This window comes from Monodon monoceros, unplaced genomic scaffold, assembly GCF_005190385.1.
Source record: "Monodon monoceros isolate NGI ecotype Baffin Bay Population unplaced genomic scaffold, NGI_Narwhal_1 Super_Scaffold_4, whole genome shotgun sequence".
In the NCBI taxonomy this organism is placed as follows: Eukaryota; Metazoa; Chordata; class Mammalia; order Artiodactyla; family Monodontidae; genus Monodon; species Monodon monoceros.
In genome coordinates, this window is record NW_021703781.1 from 73,265,553 (window position 1) to 73,285,188 (window position 19,636).

The following is a 19,636-nucleotide window of genomic DNA, read 5'->3' on the forward strand; positions in this document are numbered from 1 at the left end:
GTGTAAATTGCATCACTAATGTCAGTGCTTGTGCAGCTGGGCAATAGCCAGACGGTTCATATGACAATCAATCTAACACACCTAAATTGTTCCCACAGATTAACCATCGATTGTTAGAAAAGTCACTTACTTCCTTTATCGTTACGGCAGCAGTAGAAATAGAGTACCCCGGAAGACACGCCTCCTTATAGCTAGGAACTTATAAATAGCAAGGCATTTTTATTCAAATTGAGAAGAACCCAGAAAAATGGGGATCTCTACAGTCATCCTTGAAATATGTCTTTTATTGGGTCAAGTTCTATCTACAGGTATTATATCTAATTGCTACATTTGTTAATTTCACGGCTCTAACTCCAAATCATGGCAAATTAGATCTGTTTCTTGGTGCTAGACTTTCCATCTCAAGAGTTTTCTATCAAGGGTGGGGGCAATTCTTTGCTAATCATTGTAATTGCAAGTATTTTTATTTTGTTTCTGGCTGAGAAATGCCATGATTGTAGTTAGAAAAAGTCAATCATTATGTCAGTGTCTACAGTGAGTTACTCAACTAAGGAAATGATTGACTGGTCTTAGAAAAATTCCTGAAATTAAGGAAAAGTGTGCACTATTAAGAGGTCCTAAAACGTTGTCATCATTGGTTAAGCCCTTAGTTTGTGTACTGATGAAAATGGGCAGAAAAGATTGCCCTGGAAATGCTCATCATGTGAGTTCTTTCTGCAGGTGTGTCTGGCTTATTAATTAGTATTTACAGAGCAAAATCAGGTCAAGTGGCTGAGCACAGATAAGATCATTAAGATAGCAAGTTTGTGTCTGTCACTACTTTAGAGAAATGATTATTTTTTTATAAGATGTGGTTAAATTCTCTCTTTTTAAAAAATTATTTATTTATTTTTGGCTGCGTTGGGTCTTCGTCGCTGCGCACGGGCTTTCTCTAGTTGTGGCGGGCAGGGGTTATTCTTTGTTGCAGTGCGTGGGCTTCTCCTTGCGGTGGCTTCTCGTTGCGGAGCACAGGCTCTAGGCGCATGGGCTTCAGTAGTGGTGGCACGTGGGCTCAGTAGCTGTGGTTCGCAGGCTCTAGAGCGCAGGCTAAGTAGTTGTGGCGCACGGGCTTAGTTGCTCCACGGCATGTGGGATCTTCCCGGACCAGGGATCGAACCCGTGTCCCCTGCATTGGCAGGCGGATTCTTAACCACCGCATGACCAGGGAAGTCCTAGAGAAATGATCTGAAGCTTAGTTAGTCAAGCATATCTTTGTGTTCTTAGAGTGTCAAGTGATAAAAGGGACACGAAAGAGCCCTGGGCAAATCAGTGAGACCTTGAATCTCAATGTCATTTTACCGAGATGCTAAGTGAACAGGACAATTAGCCAGTCTGTCTATTAGTTCTCTCTTTTTTTCTCTCTGTCTCTCTCACTCTCTGTCTCTGCCCAGGAACACGCTGACAGTTGACACCCACCTTCCCTTCTTGTCAGGAGGACCTTGGGGGGTACTGGCTCTGGACAATCTCGGGGCTGGAGATTACGCCTCCATCAAAATATTTGAAAATGGAAGGCAGTGTTCTTAGCTCCAGCTTTTATGAGTACGAAGTTAATCTCTGGACTTGCACTGGCTCTGAAAATGGGAGATTCATGTCAGCCCCTAAAGGACAGGGAGCGAATTGCCATGTCCTTATCTACAAAGGAGCTTAAGGCAGCTTCTACGCGTGTCTTGAGGGAACTTGTGGTTTGACATGATGTTATGTGCACACATATGCTATGTGCACACACATACAAGCGTGCCTGCATTTGTATTTTAGACGTAAGGATTAACCCTCTGCAAAGCGCTGGCTCTGTACCAGGTGCTCTGTGAGACAGGGTACCTATCTTCCCTTGTCTAAATCTGCTAACGAGTTAGGTATCCGCATTGCAGAAGAGGAAACTGAGGCTCAGAAAGGTTCTGTGTCCCATCCAAGGTCAGCAGTTGCTGTGGGCGGTGGGCCGGGATTTGAACCAGGAGGAGGTCTGCTGGCATTCGGGTAACGGGTAGCAGCTTTGGCCCATTAACCCCTGCTGTTCCTTGCAGAGATCTGAGGAGTGCTTGAGCCCCCCAGGGGAGCTTTGTGCTGGGGGAACCCATGCAGCAGACACTCTTCTCAGTTCCGGTCTTTGCACAAATTCTTGAGAAGGAGTCAGTGAGCTCAGGTTTGTGCAGGGCTCTAGGGGCCGTGGAACCCCTGCTGCTCCTGGCAATGTCTTTGGTTCTGCCATTTACCGGCTCTGGAGCCTCTGCAAGCCTCATTTTCTTCACTGGTAAATTGGGGTTGTGTTCCAGCTTCACAGGGTTGTATAGACCTGAGGTCACCCATGCGGTGTCTGGCACCTGGAGGGTGTGAGGGGGCCTGGGTGCCGTCCACTGTTACTCTCCTAGGCATTTTCCTCACATAACTTCCTAAATGCAAAGTGGTATCTTGGACTGGATCCTAGAAAAAGGAAAAACTGGTGAAATCCCAATAAAGTCTGGAGTTTAGTTAGTAGGAATGTACCATTGTTGATTTGGTAATTGTGACAAATGTACCTCAGTCATGTGAGATGTTAGCATGAGGGGAAATTGGGTAAGAGTATATGGGAACTCTCTGTATTTTCTGCAACTTTTCTATAACTCTGTAAAGTTATTGTGAAAGAATTTCTTTTAGCTCAACTTCCCTTGGTCCCATTTCTTCAAGGTCAATGTTTTGCAAAATAAGAAAGTAATAATTGCTTACAAACTAATTCCTAGCAAAGTGTTAATGCCTGTACTTCCCCTTTTCACAGTTTATCAGGGGTTTTGGCAATGATTAACGCCATGAAAAAAAGGAGGAAATGGAATGGAAGGACTTTAAGGCGCTGCGAGATGTCCTTATGCGGGTGACATTGGACTGGGGGAGGCACTTCTGTTATCACTTAAACAGACCTCACAGACGTCTAATTACTCCCTCGCCAGTTCTCTTGGCTGCAACTCGTTTTTACTGTGCAAAATCCCCCCCTGGGCATTATGTCACTCAGTCCAGTCTAGGTGCGGAATGTTACAGAAAGGAGGTAAAGTCCAAGGCCGTGCCCCAGGACCGAGTCCCAAAGCATCACAGCCTGGCACCGGGACCCTGCGTTCCTGCCCGGCCATCCTCTCCAGCCTCCTGTGTCTCTCCAGACCCCCACCTGGGTTTCAGTTCCCACTTGCTCCCTGCTGTTTTCCACCCCATGATTTTATTTGTTCTACCTGTTTTCCAGGACACTTGGTAGCGGGATGTCTCACAGTACAAAGCAACCTGTCCCGCCCACCTCAGGCCACGCAGTAATGCTGCCTCTTGCCATGGTGACTGCGCTCACGCTGTTCCCTCCACCTGGAACGCAGTCTTATTCTTCCCCTCCTCTGGCTAAATCTAGCTGCTCTTTTTAAATACGATGGACACTGTCCCATCCAGGAACCCTAACATGTACTCTCAACACACACACACACACACACACACACACACCACGCACGCAGTGTGTCACCCTGTGGTTGCCATTCGTATTCTCCCATAACATCTTAACTCTTATGCTAGATCATCTGTGGATTTTTCTAGAGATCCTGCTATGCCGGGAGTCCCTGGAGGGCAGGGGCCACACCTTGCTCACTTAGGACAACACAGTGCATCACCAGGAGCCTACCAAAGGCTCCCGCTGATGGTAATGGACGGGCAGGAGAGAGGGTGCTTGTGCCCTGAGACATCCCCTCTGTGCCCTGTGCCAGGTCCCGTGAAGTATTTCTCTTCCCTTACGTATAGTTTATGGGGAGCCAGACACCGTATCAGGAACAATACTGACCACAGCCTCTCCATTACTAAATATTATTATTTCAGACTGTGTTGCTTTCTGACAAGTTGAAATGGAATCTCAGTGTTTTCACTTGAATTTTGGGAAGCAGTGGAGCTGAGCTGTGAGCACACTTGCTCTGGGATCAATGCACTCAACTTCCAGCATCAGTTTCACTCTGTCACAGCTGTGTGACCTTTGACGAGTTGTTTTCCTTCCCTAAGCCTTGGATTTCTCTTCTATAGAATAGATTGTGTAATAATTCTACCATAAAGGATATTGTGAAGATAAAATGAGATACTACAGGTAGACCACTTAGCTTAATGCCGGAATGTCCTAATCGCTAAAAGGTATGAGCATCTCCCCTCCCTACCTCTCCCCTCTCCCCTCCTTCTTTTTCTCTCCTCTTCCTCCCTCTCGGCTTTATCCTTAGCATCATTTTTTCCTTATCTTCTTTTTCATCCTTGTTCTTTTCTTTTAGGCTACAACCCCATTTCCCTAAAAGATTCTTCCCCTAAAAGAATCTGCCTCCTACCTTACCTGCCACCTCATTTCATGCCTTCAGCCTCAAACCACAGCTTTTAACGCATAGTGTGGAAAATGTAGGAGCTAGAGAAAAACAGAGAAAAGGTGAAAACTCTCATCATCCTATCACTCGAGATTGCCTTTGTTAAAATATGTATTTCTTTCAGATTATGTGTGTATGCAGTGATATCATTTTTTCTGGCTGCAACTGTGCGGCATGAGGGATCTTAGTTCCCTGACCAGGGATCGAACCTGTGCCCCCTGCAGTGGAAGCTCGGAGTGTGAGCCACTGGACCACCAGGGAAGTCCCTAAGTGATATCTTTTCATATACAGTCTTTCTATAGTTTATATTCTGAACATTTTAACATGCAGTCATGGTTTTGGAGACTGACGTTTATTCAGGTTTTCTCCTTATTTTTTTTTTTTAATTTCAGCTTTATTGAGGTACAATGACCAAGAAATTTATAGGATATTTAAAGAGTATCTCGTGGTGATTCGATATGCATATGCATTATGAAAATATTCTCCCCCACCTAGTTAATGAACATATCTATAACCTCACATTTTTATCTTTTATTTTGGTGAGAGCATTTAAGTTCTACCCTCTTAACAAATTCCAACTGTACAATAAATACAGTGTTATCAACTATAGTCCCCATGTTTTACATTAGATCCTGAGAACTTATTCATGGTATCAGTGAAAGTTTGTACCCTTTTACCAACCTCTCCCTATTTCTTCCACCCCCTTTCAGGTTCTTTCTGTAATTATAATGGCTAATACTGTGAAGATAATGTTTGTTCATGCATCTTTGTCCACATTAAGTAAATTATGATTTCCTTTGGCTAGGTTCTTAGAAGTGGAATTACTAAGTCAAACAACAGTGAGCGGCCCGCTTACCACGAAAATCTTGACTGAATTGTTGGGTGAAAAACGGTTTACAGTCATTTTAATTTGCATTTCTTTGTTTACAGTGAAGGTGAATGTTTTTAAGCCATTTACATTCCTTTTCCTTGAAGTGTCTGTTTATATCCTTTATCCATTTATCTTGTGTGTGTGAAAGCTAGTATCATCTTTGTTGATTTATATAAACTCTCTCTATAATTTGGATGTTAATACTTTGTCCATTACATTGATGACAAATATTTTCCCAGTTTGTTGTTTGCCTTTTAATTTTGATTTTCTTCCACACAAATATTTTACATTTTTACAAAATTAAATTTATTGCTATTTTCCTTTGTGATTTCCTGTTGATTTAACACCTAGAAATTTCACAGAAACCAGATAAACATTTAATTAGTTTCCTGTCTTGGTGTGTTTAAAAACATCTAGTTCTTCTGTTCTGAAAATTATTTTGCTTTCTGGTGTGAAATAGGTATCTAAAATAATTTTTAAAGTATTTAAAATTTTAAACTTTGTTTTAATTTTATGGCTTTATTTTGAATATTTTGGAGCTACTAATAATTTTTTGAGTGCTGACTACATGGCAAACACTATAGTAAGCACCTGATGTATTTTTCTGACTGTCTTCGCAATAACCTTGTGAAGTAGGTTAGTGTAACTACCTTTTCACAGATGAGGAAACGAGGACTGAGTGAGAATTAATGAATTGCCCAAGTTTAGAGACCAAATAAGCAGCAGGGCTAGAATTTGAACCTAAGTCACCTGTCTCCCAGGTTCATAGGTGGACAAGACCTCCCAGCCCCACTCTCACTGCCCCTACCCCTGCCTCATCAGTATTTTTTTCTTTTTCAAGAACTTATCAGTCATTTTTAGCCTATTTATTTTTCCTGCTAAACTTCAGAATCTTTTTTTTTTTTTTTTTTTTTTTGTCGTGGTAAGCAGGCCTCTCACTGTTGTGGCCTCTCCCGTCGCGGAGCACAGGCTCCGGACGCGCAGGCTCAGCGGCCATGGCTCACGGGCCCAGCCGCTCCGCGGCACGTGGGATCTTCCCGGACCAGGGCACGAACCCGTGTCCCCTGCATCGGCAGGCGGACTCTCAACCACTGCGCCACCAGGGAAGCCCCCAGAATCATTTTTTAAAGAACCAATCAATCCAAGAAAAACCTTTGGATGGAAATTATATCAAACCTATGAATTAGTTTAGAATGACTGATTTTCCTATGTTCAGTCCTTCCATCCAGAAACCCGATTCATCTCTTCATTTGCCAGGAGAGAGCCACGAAGCTTCACATAGAGTTTGTAGTTTTATTCTCATGAGTTTATTTCGAAAGGAAAGTTTATTCATCATGTCTTTACTTCCTTGGAGCTCATTTTCACCCACATCTTCCCCTCTGCCTGGCGCACGTCCGCTTGGACGTCCAGGTCCCGTTCCAGGAAATCTCGCGTGATCTTCTGCCGGACTCCTGGACGTCCGGCAATCAGAGCCCTCAGTCCCCTGTCCTGTAATTGCTTACCTGCAGGCCTCGACCACTAGAGCCAATTACCAGCGGCGGCATCATGTAATCTCAGCATTCCCCCGGCTTGCTGGAGTCTAGCATGCAGGAGGTGCCAGTAAATGATTGTTGAATGAATTATTCCTTATCACTGTGTCGAAACGCTCTTGCTGCAGGACAGCGAGCGGTTTTCAAACCTTAGTGTGTATCAGAATCACCTCGAATGCCTGTTAAAAACATATATTGTTGGGCACCACCTCCAGGGTAAATTCTTAAGTCTGGGGGAGGCCTAAAAATGTGCATTTTGTATAAATTCCCACATGCTGGATGGTGCTGCTGATTCATGGAACCGTTTTAAGAGCCATTGTTCTAAAGGAACACTTTTCTAACGTGACTGGGTCCGGTAGTTGGTTGGTTTTTCAAAAATGTTGTTTAAAATGGGGAAATCATAAAATATGATACAGACACATTTTAAGTGTTTCATTTTATCTTAAAACATATAAACACACTTTGATTTGCCAATTTGTGGCTGTAGGCTTTTCTCTCAGTAGGGGTCTTCTGCAATTCTGCAATGTCTTTCTTACATAAACTACGTCCATTTGGCATTATCTATAATTTCTAATTTTAGTTTCTCTAAAGTAGAGCACGAAATGAAAGACATTTGCAAAGCAGTATGAGGGGAGAAGTTCTATTACTTTACATATCCTTCTACTTTTTACTGTTTAACCCACTTGATGTCTTTTAGCAACTTGATTTTATTTTATTTCCAAAGCATTCAGCCTTATTTTTTTAAAGGCATCTTTCTTTTTGTACCCATATTTGATCAATTTACTTAATATTTAATGCCAGGTACAACCAGCATAAACAGGTTCAGGACTCACACCTGCCTTTAATCGATCACACAGCTTGGTTGGAGTGAAAGATGCCAAGTGTACTAGACATTAGCATACCAGCCCTAGTGTTCAGTAGGTTTACAGAGAGGATGGAGAGCCTCAGTGGATCTGGCTAGTGGGTTACATATAGGGTAGTTAAGACAACTTCTTGTCTACTGCCACCTATGAGATGCCTTTCATCTAGAGTAGCCGGATATCGTAAGTAACAATACAATGCACCCAGTTAAATTCGAATTTCAGATAAATTTTTTTTCTTAAGTATACATATATCCCATGTAATATTGCAGACATACTTATATTAAGGCAGTATTCATTGTTTATCTGAAATTCAAATTTAACTGGGCATCCTGTGTTTCATCTGGCAACTCGACTTCCACCCTGTTTTCTCCTGATGTATGTCTATGTCTTCTTCTAAGCCTTGTTGAAATATCCTCTCCTCTCTGGATTCCTCCTGTCCTTCTCCCAAGCCCGGGAATTGTTTCTTTTGAGATTTCCATTCCCCTTCCACTGTGTTCCTCATTGGCCAAGATGGAGAGTTACTGGTTAGCAAGTCTGGCTGCCAGGTGGCCTCTGAGCTCCAGAGGACTACACCTTACCCTCTTTGATGGATCCCTACTGTCCTGTGCCCCCTGTGCGGTCAGAGACTGGTCCATATTCCCTGAGTGAATCAATTAATGAATGATGGGTCCAGCTACCCTCCAAAGCAAAGAGTAATGCAACTTTCTCCCCTGCTTGAATTAGATGGTGGGAGGGTGGGTCCGGATTTAATTCTTGTTTTCGGAAGACTCTCATTTGGCTATTTTTCCTTGTATTTTCAGCAACATCAACAGTGAGTGACACCAGAGAAACTGCTTTTTGGGAGACACAGACACTCAGCTCTGGTAACTCTATCAAACTTGGGAGCCGGGCGATTGTGGTGCCCAAGGCCACCCCCAAGAACTCAGGAGGGACTGCTGCAGAGAATCCTGCTGGGTTTTAGATGTAGGACAGGTCCTCTGAGGGGGTCCATCTGGACCCTTAGCTCCTTCCTTGTGAGGTGCCATACTGACCATAAGATAGGCCCCAAGTTTCCATGCAAGTCTCTGTCCAGCCACACTTCTTTCCTAAGGTCTCTGTCCCCCAGACTGCCCCACTGGGTGTCCAGCAGGGGTTACAGACAGCAGGGCAGCAGGAGCAGACAGGGACAGCAGCATCTAACTGAGCCTCTCTGGATATAATCACATTTCTCTTCTTTTCTAGAACTGTTAACAGGTCTTGGGGAAATAGTGAATACCCCTGCCTCAGTCAATGCTTTAAAGGCTAACTTCTTCTGCTCCCTAATTCCTCTTTTATTCTAGTCCTGTGCATGCATGAGCATACCTGCCTGTGCAAAACTGCAGACCATGATTTGGGCCAAATAATACAAACTTTAAAAATATATACACTGGGAGGCTGAATAGTGAAATGGTTAAGAGCAACTGTCTGAGCACAAATCCTGCCCTGTCACTTACTAGTCAGTTGATTTGGGTCACCTACCCAAGCCTCAGTTTCCCTATGGGGTTGTACGAGGATTAACTAAGATGACACATATAAAACTCTTGAATATGACCCCAGGTCCCCAGGTTAGAAAATGTACACAATCTTCTGCCATGATTAAGCTTTTAAAAATCAGCACCCTTGGGTGCCTGTGAAGGAGGAGAAGAGATGGCACAAGTGTGGACTTTTGAGGCATTTTAGAAGCAAGCCTAGACCTCTCATTGCACTAGAGCCTCAAGAAATCTTTTCAATTTGAATTAAATTTCAAAAACAGATTCCAGATTTGTTGATGTTGAGTTACATGCAGTTGTTACATCTTTAGTTCAGAGTCAACTATAAGAAAAGCAATGGCTCAAAGGTGGATTTCTTGGTCAGGGTTCCCTGTGCGTGAAGCATGCATGCGTCTGATTTTCCTTTTATTCCTTTATAGTTTCTGAATCAGATCTTCCCAGAACAAGTGGTAAGTACTTTGAAAACAGCATCCTGTATTTGGTTTAAAATTTATTTATCCTTCTATACAGTTATTTATATCTTAAAGAATAAACACTGCCTCACTGGACTTTAATGGATGGTATGAGGATCGCATAAGTATATGATCTGTGTCCTTTACGGAAATACAAGGGCAATAGAAACTTCCTTCAGCTACAGCATAAATGGACCATGTGGTTATCTAGTTAGGTTCTTCTTCAATTTTAATTTGCCTTTGCCTCAAACTTCAGTGCACATCAGAATCAACTAAGATATTTGGCTGAATGCAGGTCCTTAGAGTTCACCTCCCCACTCCAGACACTCGGATTTGGCTGGTCTGGGGTGGGGCTCAGGAATCTGCATTTTTATATAACTGAAAATAAGGATGGTCTGCAGACCACACTTTGAGCAAGCATGCTGCATGGCCCAGGACTGAATGAAGTTTTCATGTTTACAATGTAATTATGGGACTTTGCTAAAAATTTCCAAAGCAAGCAACAGAAGATACGTGTATATAGTTTAAGGGCTACCTTTTTCAACTTATTTTTTCTTAATGTCTGTATTTTGCTTAATGTCAAGTAAATGCAGATTTTTAACATTTTCCCAAATGGTTATTGGCTACATCATAAGTCTGACTTGTTGATGTAAAGACTTTTCCATAAGCGAATTGCCGAGATTGAAATTTTACACATCTTTCACAATGGCTTCCACATCCATGCCACCTCACTTGGCCAGAAGAGGTCCTACCAGGGATCCTTCTAAACAGGAGAAGTCCCTGCAGGGACTCAGGGTCCAGTGGAAAGATAGACATTAATCTCTGAGCACACAGTTACAACTACAGCTGTGACGGGTGCTGCAGCAAGAGGTCCAGAGCAAGAGAGACATGCTCAAGCCATCAGAGAGAGCAGCCCCGAGGAAGCCACAGGTAAACTGAGGTCCGGGGCTGATGGTGGAGTTAGCCAGACAGAGGAGGAAGGGTGTTTTTCTGTTACTCATTGGCACTGTTGCCAGGAACTTGAGGGAATAGATACAGACTTAGGTTGACAGTAGCCACCCTCCCCCTGCAGTCAGATACTCCCGCTCCCCATGCTTAGCCATCCTTATATCGTGTAGCTAACCAGAATAGCGTGCTGATGGGAGGTTATCTCTAGGTCCCATTCCCCAAACTGTGCCTTTGATACATTTTATGAAGCTCTAGAAAAAAAAGGCTTCTGATCAACAAAGTTTGGAAGTGTCACCTGCCATTGGTGGTAGAACACCGTTTGTCTTTTGGGGCAAATGGGTGAAGAGCAGGTGTGTGGGCAGCTGCAGTCAGACTCGGTTCTTGTCTGCTTTCTAAGTCCTCGTCTAAATCTGCATGGAGATGATGGAGGCAAATCCAGAGATGTATCCATGTGCACATCTCCCGGATGCTCATCCTTGGTCATGTCTCAAACTGACGCATCAAGCAGTGAGCAGCCTGGCACAGTCTCCACTTTGTGCTATCCTGTCCCTCCGTACCATCCCCTTAGGCTGGACATCCTCCCCTTCGTCCACGGAGAGGGCTCAGACAAGGCTCCCATCCACAAAATCCTTAAACTTCACTGAGATAGATGCATTCTGTATGGCAGAAAAGATAGTACCTGAGAGCATGGAATAAGCTGGGTGCTTCCTGAGCATAGATCACATCCTGTGACTATAACTGGTGTTAGAGGGCCTGGAAAGGAGACACGTACTTTATTACATCTAATATTACTGAACACCCCAGATCCAACCCACTTGTTTTAAAGGTCTATTGCAAAACCCCAAACACTTTCAGCAAGAATGCTGCAGGCACAGAAACCCAACATTGAACCACAGCACCCCATGGCATGATTGTGAGGTGAACGTCAAGCCAGTTTCTGTGTCTGTAGATCATTTACAAACAGCAGAATCGCCTAAGATGAATTTGATTTCTTTCTAGATCCGTGGGTTCTCCACACCACAGATAATGGTAAGATATTTTTTCTTTATTTGTCTTCCCTGGGGTTTTGCTCGCTGGCTGGGTCGGCCAGGGTTACTTGAGGCTGAGTGCAGTCTTGGCCACAGAGCAAGTGCCTGCCCTTTAGAACGCAGGGATGGAGAGGGAGGGGTCAAGGGTTCAGAGATCCTCTGCGTGTCCCAGACACATGCTCAGCCAGTTTCGTCTGCCGTTCTCCTTCCTTCTTCTCTCTGCCTCTCAGTTATTCATTGAATGAGATTAGCTTCAGCTTGGTGTCAGGAGAGAGAGGTGAAAAACAAATCAGTGTCTCTTCTCACCATGAATGTCAGTTCTATCAAAGATAGCTAACATCTCCCAAGCATTTGCTTTGTACCCTGCACAAAATTATTTTCATACACCAAATGAGTTAATATATAAAAAAGCATTTAAAAGACTGGCTACGAGCTTCCCTGGTGGCACAGTGGTTGAGAGTCCGCCTGCCAATGCAGGGGACACGGGTTCGTGCCCCGGTCCGGAAAGATCCCACATGCCGTGGAGCGGCTGGGCCTGAGAGCCATGGCCGCTGAGCCTGTGCGTCCGGAGCCTGTGCTCTGCAACAGGAGAGGCCACAACAGTGAGAGGCCCGCATACCAAAAAAAAAAAAAAAAAAAAAGACTGGCTGGCACATAATAAGTGCTCAACTAATGCACATAGTAAGTGCTATTATCATGAAATCTTTCCAACAACACTGAGGGAAGTAGTATCATCACCTTCCTTGTGCAGATAGGGAAACCGGGGCATTGTTAGGTAACTTGTCAAGTTCTGTGTCTAAGGTCACATGGTGGGTCAGTGGCTGGGTAGAGATTTGGACCCAGAACAGGTGCCTTTGCCTCTGTCCAGGATTCTTTCTAAATGTATCATCTCTTCTCCTCTGCTCAGTGAGAATACGCACACTTTGCACTGAATTTGATATGTCAGGGTCCTTCATGTGCTCACTTAGGGCAGCTGACCCTGCCATTGGGTCTTAGCTGTTTTGAGGCCAATCCCTGCCCTTTCAGAGCATGCCCTGAGAGTCCAGAAATGTCCTGGGAGGGACTTGAGGGACAGCTTTCTGATGATTGACCTCCAGCAAGGCACAGACCGAGGCTGAGATCTCTTCTGCAGGGACCTTTCACAGGAGTGACCAGAAGGGGACAGCAGGAGGGGCTAAGGGAGCCCAGAATGCACCTTGGGAAAACCCAACAGATAGTCCATTTGGCCTTTCCTCTCTCTTTCCCCGACCCCTACCCTGACAACAACCATGGGCGCCACCTGCCCCTTTCTCTTCCATCCCATTCTAACCTCTCTGATCACTCCCCGACCAAAAATTTCTCATAACCTCAGACTAACCACTGACAAGGCTCCTGTTGTCAGGACGCTGGGCTGGATCCCTCAAAACCTGCTGCCTGTTTTCCTTGTGTCATCAGCGTGGGTGATTCCACAGGACCATGGCAGGCAGGAGCACGGTGCCCTGTCTGGGGGAGACAGATGAATCAGCTCAGCACAGGAACTGACACAGAGTAGGCACCTCAGGAATGCTGGTTGAGTCAGTGGGTGTGGATGGATTCGAGACAGGAAGGGCAGGGGCAGGGAGACGAATAGGCAGGCCCCCGGGGAAGGCCAGGCTCAAGAGAAGGAAGACCTAACCTCGCAAAATGGCAGTGGAGTAAAAACGGAAAGACGACCTTGGTGACAGACTGGGTATAAGGGGTGGTGAGAAGGAGGGATCAAATATTACGCCCACATTCCCGACACAGTTAATGTGGAACGTGATGACACTGCTGGTTCAGATGGAGGAAAGAGCCTGTGTTCAGTGTGGGCCAGGGTCGGCCAGGGGAGGCGATGGGATCTAGGAGGCCATTTGAAAACGTTGGTCCAGAGCTTGGGGCTGGGCTGGTCAGGGCTGATCAGGGCTGGAGAGGTGGAACTGGGGGTCTTCTTCCTGGAAAGCTCTCAGAGTCCATGAGGCCCTCCAGGTGGGGGAGAGAAGAGGGCTGAGACGGCGCTGGGGGAGCCACCATATATAAGGTCCTGAGAGAGGAGAAACGTTGGTCCAGGAGAGGGGACAGTGGTCAGAGGAGGGAGGGCAGAGGGTGCCAGCTGGTGAAAGGCGGGGCGGCAGAGAGCGTGACGGCAAGGGCTTTCCACCGTGTCCACGCAGGGTGGCTGGGGAATGGAGGTGACCGGTGTCAGGGCCGGGTGGAGCTCCTGTACCAAGGCTGCTGGGACACCGTGTGTGACGACAGCTGGGACGCCCGGGATGCAGACGTTGTTTGCCCACAGCTCGGCTGTGGCCATTCACTGCCGGCCCTGGGTGGGACCCACCCTGGTCAGGGCACAGGGGACGTTCTTGTGGGCACCGTGCACTGCTTGGGAAGGGAGCACCCCCTGCCCCGCCCAGTTGCCCCACAGCGGGTGGTGCGACCGTGAACGTGGCCATGGGGAGCACACTGGAGTCGGGTGCTCAGGTAGCACAGACGTCACTGGCACTGTCACCTGTGCCACCCTGAGGACAGGGCTCCCAAGGTCCTCAGTGTCGTGACACATACCCAGGGCACTCTGCAGTTTACCTGATCTACTCTTATTTGATGTTAGGGGGCAGGTGTCATTGTCCCTTCTCACAGATAAAGAAATGGAGGTTCAGAGAGGGCAGGCGACTTGCCTGAAGTCCTAAAGCTTCAGGCAAGTCGCCTGAAGTGGTAGAGATGGGTTTTAGTCTCGGCACCCCCAGAGCTTGCTGGTGCCATCCCCCGGGGCACACGATCCTGTGAACAGCATCACAACCATCCCTGGCCTCGGATGACCAAACACCTTCCTAAGTGGTACCTTCTCATCCTTTTAAATGCGAGGAAGAAGGATTGGGGAGTTTTGGTCTTTAAAACTTAAATCTATATCAAAAGCAAACTAAGCAGTAACCAATATGTTCTCTTTATCGGTGATTAAATGACAAATGAAGGATATGTACAGCCTCCGTGAAGAAGAGAAATTCTCCCTGACTTAACCTAACAAATCTCAACATTTCTCCTTTATGCTCAGAGTGCTGGTGGGTCTTCTAGCACCAACGGGTCCTTTAATCCACAAAGAAGCCTCTAAGGATGTCACCCGTCTTGTGTGCCCCAAAGGGGAGTTTCTAGTCAAATCATCCATCTTTAGAGCAACCTCTGGCATTTACTATGTGGACTGCTGTGTGTACATACATGTCACTATGCACAGAATGTGACCATGATAACCCAGCTGTCACATGAGAATGTGTTCCCCAAGAGAGCAGTCGCTTTGGAGCACGTTATTTTGACATTTGGGGCTGCATCTTTGGAACCTGCCTTTCCTCCTAGCTGGGGCCACATTCAGGCATATCTCAGTGATGGTAGGTATTGTCATTTGAGACTACGTTTGAGCCATAGAAATAGGCAGTTGGTATTTGAAGTTTAATCTTGTGGATAGATTTGGGCTGTTCATCAAAGGGTGATATTTGGGATGGACATTGTGGAAGCATAGGAGGTGGTGAATGTCCAGAACCAAGAATGTCCCTGGTGGCCTCCAACATTGAATGAGGGCTGACAGAGTGACAGAGAGATAGGTTCTCAGCCTTTGGGCAGTGGGCAGAGCTTCCGGATCTTTGCATCCAGCCCCTTTTCTGAGCCAAGGTGCAGAGGGTCGACCCTCCTGGAGGAGAGCCAACATCGAATGACCTTTCCTTCTCTCCACTCTGTAGCTTTGTTTGTCACGGAGGAACCCTCAACAGCAAGTGCAGCAGAAGGTAAAGTTTTTTATGTGGGATCCCTGTGGGCTCACTACCTTTCTGCACCCAGAGGTCCATCTCTGATCCAGAAGAGGTGCAGAAGCTGTAAGAGATGGGGGTGCTCAGCTTTCAAGGGTGGGGACTTCTGAACAAGGCCTCAGGTCTGAAAAGGTATCTCTTCCATGGACCTTGACTCTGAGAGACGGGAGGAATCAACCTGCAGAGGCATCTGCAAGGAGCTCCAAGATGGAGCTTGGTGTTCTGTCTCCAAGAGAGTCTTATTGCCCATGCTCAGAGCCTACCGTGTGGTCCTCACCAATGCATGTTGACGTCTGGTCAGCCTAGGGTCCTGGGTCTCTGGCTGCACAGCCTGGAGAGGCAGGTGCATACCTGTTGAGGGGGCCACCTTGTCTGTGCCTTTGGCTGAGCCCATATGAGGCCACATTGATTTCTTTGCACTATACAGGAACTATGACCCTTCAGCCTGTGGACATCAGAGGTCCCGTAAACCCCCCTGGGGGTGCCCCAAGTAGGAGAGCTGGGAGGTCAGCCAGTAGAGCCTGAGCTTCTGGTAGCCTGGGCTTGGGGAAGGAAAGTCTCTGTTCATTTCCCTGTGATGAAGGTTAACTCGTGGCCACGTTCAAAGTGACCCCCTGCCCGGGGAACTGTGGCCATTAGAAATGGTGTGAGTCTGGAACCTGCCTTAGGCCTGTGACCTCAAGAGAGACATGAGGCGGTGTCCTTGTGCCGTCCTCATCCCCCTTTGCCCCTGTGGTGCCCCTTGTGTGCAAGGTGTCTGATCTGCCTTCTCTCTCTCCCAGCTGCCAGGCCCCAATCCACGCTCCTGCCAAGTGAGTCCTGCTGCCTCTTGACTCCGGGCTGTCCCCTCCCTCCCCACTCACCTCCACAGACTCCAGCCAGGAGCCCCAGGCGGGGCGATTGGACGTTTGCCCCCTCTCAGTACCTGCCCTGGTCACTCTAGAGCGAGCAGACGCTTCCAGAGGAGCCATAGCACAAGGACCCTCGGGTCTGGCTCAGCGATTTAAGGACACTGTGGCTACACAGTGTCTCCCCAGAGCTTTGGGTGACAGGGAGCCTGTCCTGGGGTCATTTCTGCTCGAAAGCATTGTCTAGACCAAGAGTTATGTGTGCTGGGAGAACAGGGCTTTTTCATGTCCCACACCCCCGGCGGAGTCTAGGGGATGCTATTGCCAAAAGGGAAAGGTGCCCTTGATGGCTTACAGACTGGGGTCCTCTCAGAGCCGACTCAGTCAACAGAGTTCCAGTGTAAAAGGTGCACGTGTGAGTGTGGTGAACACAGTTGAGAAGGCGGAGGGGTACGGGAGCGGGTGGCTGTGTGGACTGGTAACGAGCCTGCTAGGACACTGGGGCAGGAGCTGGGCCCCAGGCAGAAACTCTGGGGCGCCTGGATGAGCCTCACCCTCATTGCAGCTGGGCTGGTGGACTTGGGGTCCTACCTTAACCACCTGGGCTCCTCCTTGCTGTTCCCACAGGGAGTTAAGGCAGTAGCTCCGGTGGCTGGTCGCACTGGTGGCCGGTCGCAGGCATGCCAGGGACTTTCATATTCAGGAAAGTAAGCCCTCAGGTCCAGGCGGTCAGGCACAGGAAGTGAGACAGAACAAGGGGCCCCAGTGGACTGAGTCGTCGATGGTGGGCACACACTCCCCACGCGGAGGTCCTAAGAGAAGTGTCAGCAACGTGTGAAGGCTGAGCCTCTTCCCCCTGGGATCCCAGTGGGACCCCTGTGTGCTTTGTGTCTGACTTTCCGTGTCTTTCTCGCAGCTGCTCGGTCCCAGTCCACTGCCTGGCCGAGTGAGGCTCAGGCGACCTTCCTCCGGATGTCCCTTTACTCCCTGCCCATGCCCCATTCTTCTCCCCTCTGGGGGAATCGCTGTACTTTGCAGAACCTGGGAGGTTCTGTCCCCTCCCCTGCTCAGTCTCCCAGCTGGTTCTTCTTAACTAGACATGGGGTTTCCAACACTCCCGTCTTCCCATTGATCCATCTGAGTTGTCACATCCTGTCCTTGATACTGTCTCAGAGATTGTCACCTGCAGGTTCAGAGAACCAGGAATGTGTTCCACCACTCTAGGCCCTGTTACATCCCAGCTGAGGAGAGTTTTGTGGGAGAAGGAAGGTTGATAATCACTGACCTTCTGTTGATGGGACATGAGAACAGGAAGGAGTGCCTGCATCCCTCACTCTGGGCTATGCCTCAGATCCAACAGGGCCACACCTGCATCCGGAAGTGGCAGGGACAGTGCCCAGGAGATGGTGGGTCATAAGGGACTGCAGTGCTCTGGGTGCCAAGGACCATGATTGGCTCCAGCTTCACCCCCTGACTTTTCTGTCCACTTCTGCCTCTGGACAACCCCTCAGATGTGCCAGTGCGGACATGGCTCATGGAAGGGAGGTGGCAAAGGTTTTTTCACGGGAAGGAGAACATGCCAGGCTTAGAGAGGTGGAGGGAGCCGGCCGACCTCAGACAGGGCCATTGTCCCAGAGGAGCTAGCAGAGCAGGAGGTTTGCTCAGCAAACACAGGTAGCAAGTGGCAGGATCCAGATGTGGAACTGGTGTCATCATGCTGGGTAAACGTTTTGCCAAGGCTTCCTTCCTGTGCTGTCTAACTCTGACCTTTCCCTTTGTTGCCACTTCCAGCCTCCTGGCAGGCCGTATCCTCACGTGCTCCGTCACGCATAGGTAAATATTCCTATCCACCTCCCTGGGGCTTAGTTTCCGCTTCTGGATAAACTGGGGGTTTGGATGTGACAGGAGGAGGTTCAGGGTGTGGCCGTCCATATCCTTGTGCCTGTGAGTGAAGCAAGAGTCTCTGGAGGCCAGGTCTGAGGTCCGATCTTAGTGGGCTGGTGAGCTGTGTCCAGTGGGATCGGATCCAGATGCTCAGGAAAGATTTTCTTCCAGGCGGTCGGTGTAGGCCCTGCATGCCTGTCCGTCTTGCTGGTACCTCTACTGGTCTCTCAGGCCATGGATGGCTGTCCAGCCCGAAGGGTTGGGTGTAAAATGCTTGAACCCGGTCCCGTCATCTCCAGGGGTACGGCCAGAGCCCAGGGAGAACCACCCGGGAGCCAACAAGCTACCAGCAGGGGGATGGTCTTGACTTTCCTCCTGCGACCATGGTGCACTAGCCTGGGTGTATCTTGGGTGGGTAGGGTAACCTTCGTGCTCGCCTCCTCTTGGAGTGATGGGCTGTGCCTCTGCATTTGAGCATCTTCAGACTTGGGCAGAATAGGAATCTCTGCTTACTTCCCTGTGATGAAGATTAACTCCTGGGCATAAAAGAAAGGTGATTCCTGCCCAGGGGAGACTCACCGACAGGAAGTCCCCTGAGTCTGGAACGGGCCTTAGGCCTGTGACCTCAGGAGAGATAAGAGGAGGTGTCCTTGTGCTGCCCTCTAGGGACTGAATCAGGATTGGCCCTGAGGCTGGTGAATGGAGGCGACAGGTGTCAGGGCCGGGTCGAGGTCCTCTACCGAGGCTCCTGGGGCACCGTGTGTGACGACAGCTGGGACACCAACGACGCCAGCGTGGTCTGCAGGCAGCTGGGCTGTGGCTGGGCCACGTCGGCCCCTGGAAGTGCCCGGTACGGTCAGGGCTCAGGGTCGATCATCCTGGACGACGTGGGCTGCTCGGGGCATGAGAGCTACCTGTGGAGCTGCCCTCACAGTGGCTGGAACACACACAACTGTGGACACAGCGAGGACGCCGGTGTCGTCTGCTCAGGTTGGTCTCACATAAGCTGGGTGTCCCTCTCTGGGGGCGTGGTTTCCTTCTGACACTCTGATCCCCTCTCAAAGAATTTTCTACATTTCTCGCTTCCTTACATCACCTTGTCTCTCTGCTAAGAATTAGTATGAGCTCTTTGACAAGATGCCAGGCATGTAGATGGTGAATTGGAACAAAGAACCAAACTGAAAATGACTTGAAGCACTTTTTCTCCATATGCCACAGTGCAAGCCAGAGGCAAAACAGGCTACTTCTCTCATGAGGTCTCTGAATGGAGGTCATGGCCTAGGACTGCAGGTGGCCCAGGGATTGGTTCCTGAGTCCGGAACAGTAGCCCCGCAGGGAACTGGGATGCACTGTCTGGGCAGCAGGTCTGCCGTGCGCAGGGCAGTAGCTCCTGTGTGGCCTGCCGGGCACAGCCTTGTCATCACCTACGGTCGGGCCGGACAAATCACACATGGGATTTGGAATAAGACCAGGACCCCACAGTGTGGCTGCCTCAGGGGACCCATAAATGCTGTGAGGCTGAGGACTGGTTTGGGCCCACTCGGTCA

The 19,636-nt window shown here is 48.2% G+C and overlaps 1 protein-coding gene across 1 annotated transcript in view; it reads left to right on the plus strand.

Annotated features, from left to right (window-relative positions):
- Positions 1–247: 247 nt before the first annotated feature.
- Positions 248–19,636, plus strand: part of LOC114908580 (deleted in malignant brain tumors 1 protein) — a 33,408-nt gene continuing 14,019 nt past the window's right edge. Inside the window, exons 1-7 of the mRNA XM_029244825.1 lie at positions 248–308; positions 8,437–8,499; positions 9,564–9,593; positions 11,544–11,573; positions 15,292–15,336; positions 17,997–18,038; positions 18,756–19,079. Of these exons, the coding sequence (XP_029100658.1) occupies positions 248–308; positions 8,437–8,499; positions 9,564–9,593; positions 11,544–11,573; positions 15,292–15,336; positions 17,997–18,038; positions 18,756–19,079 (595 nt within the window). The remainder of the gene's footprint in view (positions 309–8,436; positions 8,500–9,563; positions 9,594–11,543; positions 11,574–15,291; positions 15,337–17,996; positions 18,039–18,755; positions 19,080–19,636) is intronic.